This window comes from Dryas octopetala, chromosome 3, assembly GCF_963921425.1.
Source record: "Dryas octopetala chromosome 3, drDryOcto1.1, whole genome shotgun sequence".
NCBI classification, from domain to species: domain Eukaryota; kingdom Viridiplantae; phylum Streptophyta; class Magnoliopsida; order Rosales; family Rosaceae; genus Dryas; species Dryas octopetala.
In genome coordinates this window covers 13,870,623-13,879,598 of record NC_141368.1, presented here as the reverse complement: position 1 = coordinate 13,879,598, position 8,976 = coordinate 13,870,623, and the positions used below count along the sequence as shown (strand labels likewise).

The 8,976-nt window shown below is 35.6% G+C and overlaps 1 protein-coding gene and 1 non-coding gene across 2 annotated transcripts; one reads left to right on the top strand and one right to left on the bottom strand.

Annotated features, from left to right (window-relative positions):
- Positions 1-2,038: 2,038 nt before the first annotated feature.
- Positions 2,039-2,111, bottom strand: TRNAA-AGC (transfer RNA alanine (anticodon AGC)). The gene has a single exon. It is a non-coding gene; the product is annotated as a tRNA-Ala (tRNA).
- A 602-nt stretch (positions 2,112-2,713) lies between these two features.
- LOC147291148 (glutamate receptor 1.2-like) lies at positions 2,714-7,359 on the top strand. Its single transcript, XM_086235886.1, has 6 exons — positions 2,714-3,023; positions 3,945-4,713; positions 4,804-5,347; positions 5,623-5,926; positions 6,050-6,420; positions 7,039-7,359. Exons 1-6 carry the CDS (start codon positions 2,714-2,716, stop codon positions 7,357-7,359), a joined length of 2,619 nt encoding a protein of 872 aa, XP_086092012.1.
- Positions 7,360-8,976: the final 1,617 nt, after the last annotated feature.

Below are 8,976 nucleotides of genomic sequence, written 5' to 3'. Positions count from 1 at the left end.
CGAGACTGGGGTGAGAGGAGGGGGTGGGTCGGGCAAGGAGAGGGGGAGAATGGGTGGGGACAGGCTGGGGAGGTGCTCGCTTGGGGCGGGTTGGGGAGGGATGGGTGGGGGTGAGGAGGGGGAGGGAGGGGATGGGTAGGGGAAGGGAGAGGAATGGGCGTGGGGCATGGTTGGGGAAGGATGAGGGGGAAATGTTTTTTTTATTTTATGAAATTTTTTTATTTTAAGAAATTTTTTTATTCAAAAGTTTTTAAAAATATTATTATTTTTTAAATTTGGAGAAAAAGACAAAAATACTTATACCACGTCAGCAGATAACGGTTTATTTGATAGAAAAACTAACGGAGGTATTATTTTGACACAAAATGAAAGTTGAGGTACTTTTTTGCAAGTTTTTAAAGTTGGGGTACTAAATTGAAACAACATATAAAATTGAGGTACTAAATTGTAATTTGCTCATAAAAGATTGATGTAACCAAATCTATAACAAGTTGCAAGCGGCTAGCCAATATGTACCTGTCAAATGGTGTATAATTAATACCTTGATTTTTTTTTTTTTTACATTAGTCTTCCATTATCATGTTATTTGATTGAGATACTAAATCAGTCATATTCCTATTGCAAAAAAATATTTCTCGTTAAAGAAAGTTATATTTACACACATTGGATCTCTCCGATGTGTGTCACAAACTCTACATGTCTACCCATTTACTTCGTTTTTCATATAATGCTTGTGCACAATGCCTCTCTCAAAATCATGAGATCATGATAGGCGGGCTGATATGTGAGAATTAAGTTGTATACAACTGTGCAGCTGTTGTGCTTGTAGCTAAATAAAGGGAGCTACTATTTGCACACCCTATTTTTTCTTTTTGCACACCCAAAAAATTTAATTTGTAAAATGACAAAAAACACCAAAAACCCCATCCCCTCTATCTCTCCTTCCCTCTTTCTACCCATCTCTCCCCGTCATAGCACCCTCCCACCCCAGACCCAAGCTCGACAGGAACCACCCACCGACCACCCCAGCCCCGCACCACCGCATGGCAATTGGCTTTCTCTCTTTCTGTCTCTCCCTTTCTCTCTGGCTTCTTTCCCCTTCTGCTTGCAGCACCACTGAGCGCAACACCTTCCAGCCATCGCGTGCAGCACCGTCGAAGCCACCCCACGTGCCCTTCTGCTCGCACCAACCCAACTCTCTCTCTCTCTCTCTCTTTCCCTTTCTCTTCTCGCCCAAGTAGACATTTTCTCCGAGCAGTTGGTTTGGTGAATACTTGCCAAACGGGTCCTAGATGTTCGGTGGGTACCTGCCGAACAACACTCACATCGTTCGGCGAATGACTGCCGAACTAATGTGACATTTTCGACGGACCAGTGTCGAACGGGTGCTGCACGCGGTGGTGTAGGGTGGCCCTCTCTACCCGTTATTTGTTGCCAAGCTTTTGAAAGCGCTCGTGGAGGTTCAAAAGCCTGATCTTCTCATTCTTGACAAACAGGTCTTTCTTAAAATTTTTAATGTTTACGAGTTTAAAGATTTAGGAAATGTGATTTTGAATTGTTTGTATTGGTTTAAAGAATTGAAATTGTGTTTGTATTTCTTTTATGCACATTTGAATATATGTGTAGGCTATTGATGATGATTGCAATCAAATGGGCCAAATGGTTATAGGGCTGGTGCTATGCATGGTGCTGCGGGGTGGGTGGGTTGGTGTGGCTGGGTTGAAAAGCCAGAGAGAGAAAGGGAGGGAGGAGAGAGAAGGAAAGAGAGAGAGGTGGGGTTGAGGGTGGTGCGCCCAGTGGTGCGGGGTGGTGCGCGCGGTGGTGCGCATGGTGGTGTTGGTTTTAGGTGGGAGGTGTGGTGGGTGTGTTTTTGAAGATGAATATTTTGGTAATAAAATGGGTGTTTAAAAAGAAATTCTAAATTTTTTTTAAAAATGGAGGGTGTGTTAGCAGAAAAATGAAGAAAAGCGTGTGCAAAAAGAAAGTAAATAGTAACACTCTAAATAAAAAGAGATGAAAAATATGAAGAATAAAAAATTGGAGAAGTGGGGTATCGATCCCCATACCTCTCGCATGCTAAGCGAGCGCTCTACCATCTGAGCTACATCCCCATGTTAATATTTTTACTCTCTTATATATATATATATATATATATATTAATATTCTAGAGTAGAAATTAAAAGTCCTCTATCTATGAAACAATTACAAGTAAATTACTGGCCTTCTTTCTAGCCTTTGTGTTTAAGCGATGGTGTAATAAGTTCGAAGGCTGGTACATCTTGCTATACAAAAGAAAAAAAAATTACAAGTAAATTAAGGATCTTATAATGAAGTAGAATGGCGGGCCCCTACATGCAAAATTTTGATTTAACCTTTTGCTGACTATAAACTCGGAGTCTGACTCTTGCAAGTCGATCTAACTTCTGAGATGCAAGAGAAAATGATTGCAAAGCGTGTGATTTGACTTTGTCTCGACTTGTCATCTTTGATAATATATCAACATATATTTCTTAGTCAACCCTAGCCTTTCACGTTGCTTCCTAGCTACTTCCTAGCTTGGATGTCCTTAATTAATTACGTACTTGGTATTTGAAGCATGTATGTATGTATATATATATATATGTATATATAAGAAAGACAACACATGAGCTACTAAACCAACCAAAAAAATAATTAATTATTACAAGATCGCAGCATTAACTAATTAAGTTGTATGGAGTTTCAAGAGAAGAAGCAAGCCATGCTCTCATTTGTGACCTTCTTTAGCCTCTTGCTGCTGGGTCTTCTGTTTGCTGAAATTGATGAAAAATTGCATTACGAAACTGATCCCATTAGTATTGTGGAAGATCATGAGGTTCATGTGGGTGTGATTCTTGATATGGGATCAAGGGAAGGAAAGATTATTCTCAGTTGCATTTCTATGGCTCTCTCTGATTTCTACCATCTGCATAGTAACTACAGCACAAGAGTAGTCCTACACACTAGGGACTCCAATGGAAAACCTCTACATGCTCTGTCAGCTGGTTAGCCATTCTCTATAACAAGTTCGAAATATATTAATTTGCTTTGTACGTAGGATTTGGAGTTCAAATATTTTTTTACTTTTTTGTTTTTTGTTTTTTTGGAGTTCGAAATAACGATGGAATTAATGCTTTGAAACGACTATGACCTTGAATGGTGTGGAGGTAAATGCGAACTGCAAACCCGCACCAATTTGTTTTTCTCTTTACTATCTTTTAGTGGTGTAGTTATAATATTAAACCCGCACCAAATTGTTTTGTCGATTTATTTTCGTTGTAGTCTATTGACTTTATATACATATACCTAGGTACATTATTGTTTGTAGGTATATTAACATTATTTGTAGTTACTTAATTATACGTTCTTATATAATTTAATAATAATGTGTACCTATAAAGCATAATATATCTATATATGTATATGCATATAAAATCAAGGTACTATGCAACGATGAAAATCCCACTACCCCAAAATATATTTGGGGTAATTAATTAATGGAGAGTTTGATAGAATTAGAGCATCCAACCCAAAATCAATTGACAATGGGTGGAGAGGCCTAAGACTTATAAGCACATATGCTAAGTTCTAGATTTCCGATGTGGGACATTGCTCCACATTACTCTCAACAGAGTTTTGATACTTTGATTTAGTATATGGGTTGACATGAGTATTTTTTTTAGTACAAGTTGGGAAGTTTTGATAATGAAATCATTTGTAAATAAGTACAATCGGTATTCTATTATGACACACACACACACACATATATATATATATATATATAACAATGGTGTTTTAAAAGTTTGGACTTCGATTAAAATTAAAAAAGCAATCAGGTTACATTTTAAATTTCATCTTATGGAAGCCCTTAATCTATATATGAATTACCCCTAAATTTTAACTCTACTCGATCGTACCGTATGCAGCTCTTAATCTTTTGGATAACATTAAAGTGGAAGCAATAATTGGTGCACAAACAAGTATGGAAGCAAACCTTTTGGCAGATTTGGGAGAAGCAGCTAAAGTCCCTATAATGTCTCTTTCTGAACCTCCATCTCCTCCTCTCATTGACAAATACTCATTTCTTGTTGAGACCACACAGGGTGAAACTTCTCAAGTTATGGGAATCAGTGTCCTTATTGAAGTTCTCAAATGGAAGGATGTTATCCTTTTATATGAGAACACAGAATATGGGAAAGACATCATTCCAAGTTTGGTCAACTCCTTCCAAGAAAAAAATGTACATATTGCATATAAAAGTTCCATTGCTGCCTCCTCAACAAACGAACAAATCGTTGAAGAGCTCCAAAAGCTCAAGACACTGAAGACTTCAGCATTTGTCGTGCATATGTCCCATTTGCTCGTGCCTCGTCTTTTCGTAAATGCAAAAAAATTAGGAATGATGAGTGAAGGGTATGCTTGGATTGTGACATCAACTAGCATGAATTTCTTGCATTCTATGGATCCATCTGTGATTGAGTCAATGCAAGGAGTGTTGGGTTTGAAGTCTTACATTCCAACATCAAGGAGCCTCCACAATCTTACATCAAGGTTGAGGAGGAAATTTTACATTGAGGAGCCCAATATGGAAGTAAGAGAGTTAAGTGCAGATGGGATATGGGTATATGATGCAACTTGGGCTCTAGCAGAAGCAGTTGAGAGGGCAAGGAATATTATATATTCTACAAGTCGGAAGCAAGAGATCAAACTGAACCTAACAGATCTAAGAAGCATAATTCCATGTTTGGAGGATCTAAAATCATTTAGATTCTTAAATGAGTTTAGATCCTCCAAACATGGAGTTGTGCTTCTTAGAGAGATAGTGCAAAGTAGATTCAAAGGTTTAAGTGGTGAAATTCAATATCTAAATGGGAAACTTATTTCACAAGCATTTGAGATAGTAAATGTGATAGGAAAAGGGGACAGAATGATTGGATTTTGGCCTTGTAAAGAAGAAAGAACCACAAAAGAGTCACGCCGACAGCCGCTGCTTAATATTAGGAGAAATGTACTTTCTACCAACGATCTGGAAACGATCATATGGCCTGGAGGATCAAAAAGCATCATGAAAGGTTCGAAGCGGCAGTTGAGTAGTGAAATAAAACTAAGAATTGGTGTTCCAGTGAAAGTAGGGTTCGAGGAACTTGTGCGTGTGGAGCATGACCTCCAAACCAATATAACACATGTCACTGGCTACTGTATAGACGTATTTGAAGCTGCAATTAGAGCTCTACCATATAAAGTGCAGTACGAGTTTTTTCCATTCGAGGATGCCAATGGAGTTATGGCTGGGGCTTACAATGATCTTGTTTACCAGGTCTATCTCCAGGTATGCTTGATTCCAAATCGATCTTATTTGTCAATTTACTTCTCATTATATATTTTTTATCAAATTTGTTCACTAAATGATGTGTTACACATGTCAATTTCTTAATAAAAAATACATGAGATTCAGATCAAGTAGGTCCTAATTGAATAAATGAAATATTGTGACACAGTTGGTAAATGAGATTTGGTGAGTCTAACACTACTCTATACAAGTTTCGAGTTTTAACTTTTGGTACGTTTTCCTTTCCACAATGGGGGCATGGATCTGTACACTAGAATTATGATGCTGTTGTTGGAGATACGACGATCACATCAAACAGATCTCAATATGTGGATTTTACAATACCATATACTGACATGGGTGTGGGGATGCTAGTATCAAATGAAAAAGAAAACATGTGGATTTTCTTAAGACCTCTTTCATCAAATCTTTGGATGACAAGTGCTGGTTTCTTTATCTTGACGGGCTTCGTTGTGTGGGTAATCGAACGTCCTGCAAACGAAGAATTCCAAGGCACACCAGCGCAGCAAATCGGAACAATATTATGGTTCTCCTTCTCAACCCTCGTGTATGCTCATAGTAAGCTTAGCTATCCCTCTACACTGTCTCACACTCTTTAATATGCAACTGTTCTTATAATGTGAACTTGCAAATTAATTAAGAACATGATGATGAAATTGAAATTTTGTTTTGGTGTTGAAGGGGAGAAGTTGAGCAACAACTTGGCAAAGTTTGTAGTGATCATATGGGTATTTGTTGTGCTTATATTGACATCCAGTTATACTGCAACTTTAGCATCAATGATGACAGTTAAACAGATACAGTTGAACTCAAGAGGGAACTTTATAGGTTACCAATCTGGTTCATTAGGAGTTATAGTGAACTTGAATTTTAAAGGGATTAAGCCATATCGTTCAGTTGAAGAATATGCTGATGCTTTATCAAAAGGAAGCAAGCATGGTGGTGTTTCTGCAATAATTGATGAGGTTCCGTACATCAATATCTTCCTTGCAAAGTATCCTGCTGACTACTCCATGATTAAAACCATGTCTATCACCAATGGTTTTGCCTTTGTGAGTAACCTCTTTCCCATGAAATTAGTCACATATATGAATTAATCATGTATTTGTTGAGAGAGATTTCAAATTGAAAAAAATATAGACTTGCATGCATAGTAGTTTATAAGGTGTTAGACTTCATGATCACTCATTGCCAATTGGTTTTTGGCTGAATGTTTTAGTTTGTTTTTATGTGTTATTAGATCAAATAATACACAATTTGATGAAGAGGCTACACGCCTAGTCAAAAAGGCAAACACCTAGAAACTATTTGACTAATGTAATGTTTTGGAAGAATAAACCTTAAATATATTAAGACTTAAAAATAAACGGTTTAAATTATTGAATTACATTATGAGATGAGTCTCATAACATGCATGCTCCCTACTTGCTTCCTTTGAAGCTCCCTAGGTATAGGAGTATATATAGATGATATAGTATCACTGACAACTTGACAACTTGCTTTAGTAAGTGCTAGTACAACTTTAATAAGTAAGTGCTAGTACACCTTTGATAAGTAAATGGAAATTACAAGATTTTGTAGCAAAAAAAAAAAAAAAAAAAAAAGAGAGTATAAACATTTAATTATAATTTATAAGCTGATTAATTTGTTGTCATCTTTGGTATATTCAGGTTTTTCCTAAAGGTTCAAAACTAGCTCGTGATGTGTCAAGGCAAATTGAACATATGAGAGAAGAAGGAAAGCTTTTGGAGATGGAAAAGACGTGGTACCTTAGGAAAACAAATCTTATGTCCGAGGATGTCACAATGAGTACTCCCAATACTCTTCGCCTCTACGACTTTCGTGGCCTATTCCTTGTTAGTGGAGTTTCTTTGGCTCTTGCTCTTTTCTTATTCATAATTTTCTCTAGTACGTTTAGAAATGTGATTGGGGCACAATTGAAGCGTTTAAGGATGTTCCTCTTTAACATGGTATCCAATGGAACTCAATAAATTAACTTTTTTTTTTAATCAGCAATTGTTGTCTATAAGATTTGAACTCAAGATCTCTTCTCAACAAATGGAAGACTATGTGCCATCTACTAGAGCAAATGGACACTAATAAATTAACCTAATACTAATAGATTTTTTATTACAAATGGTCCCTCACCCAAATATCATTTGGCCCTTAAAATGCATTTTCACTTAATGTGGTCCTCCATATTTACTACCACACATCAATGTTGTTCTTCCGTTGTATTCCGTCCATTTTTCATAGAAAATTGTCATGTGGAGTGGGTAAAATGGTCTTCACACGTCCCATAATCACCCAAAAAGACCCTACAAATTTGTTGTCATTCTTTAATTCCAAGTTTATCCTTAAAAAAGTACTAAAAAGATTATAAATAAAATATTTAAAAAGACAAAAGAAACAAATTATCCCTAACCTGAGTCTTAACACACCCAATAAAACATTTTTACCTCTAAAAAATGGTTTTGTGCAGTGCACGTGACCATTTTTTACGGCAATTGATATATAATTGAACGGAAGAGCAATAATATTGATGTACGGTGGTAAATCTGAAGGACCACATTAAGTGCAAATGCAGTTTAAAGATCAAATTAATATTTTGGTCAAAGTTAAGGGACCATTTGTGATAAAAAAAAAAAACCATACTAATAGTGTATGATATTCATTGACAAGAAATCTTTGGTAACATGCGACATGTTGTGGTATTACTAATTTACTCAAATTATAATATATATATATGTACACTTTTAACTTGTTTTACCCTAACATGTAGCAAAAATATAATATTTTTTTGGGTGCTTCACAAGCTGGTTCAACTTTCTCTTATCTCTTAGACTAATACCTTAATGCTTTTATATTTTTGACTAAGGTCCAAAAATATTGTCAAGATGTTTTTAATTTAAAAAATGTCTAATATTATCCTAAAATTAATGATATTTAAATCATAATATTACAATATTATCATATTATAATATTCTAATAATATCATATTAGCCTAAAATTAATTGTGGGATTTAAATTATATAAATCTAATAAAAATGCATCTTCCAACAAAATAGAAAATAATCAAACAAGGAAAAAAATTCTTTATGGGTACATTTCAATTGTACCAATCGATCGATGGTTTGTCAGCATTTAAACCTTAATATAACATTTCCACCAAGTCCATTTTATATATACCCTAGGAGGGGATGGGGTAAAAAGATGAAGATTTACCCTCAAAACTCACAGAAGGAAGCAACATAGCTGAGCGAATGACGGCTAAAATCGAGCATTCGGATCAGGTGCACATATTCGTTGGGGCGCACCTAATCGAATATGTGTATATATATATATATATATATCAACCCAGGTATTGGTGCAATTGAAATGAACCTATACATATATAAACCTAGGTATTGGTACAATTGAAATGTACCTATATATACTTTTTTTATTACTTGTTTGATTATTTTCGATTTTGTGGGTTAACGCATTTTTTTTATATTTTTATAATTTAAACGGATATTATCTTTTATTATTTAAAATTATAAAACATAAAAACTAGATAATCTTGAATGTTTTAATTAAAAATATCCCAACGAATATTATCTTTTATA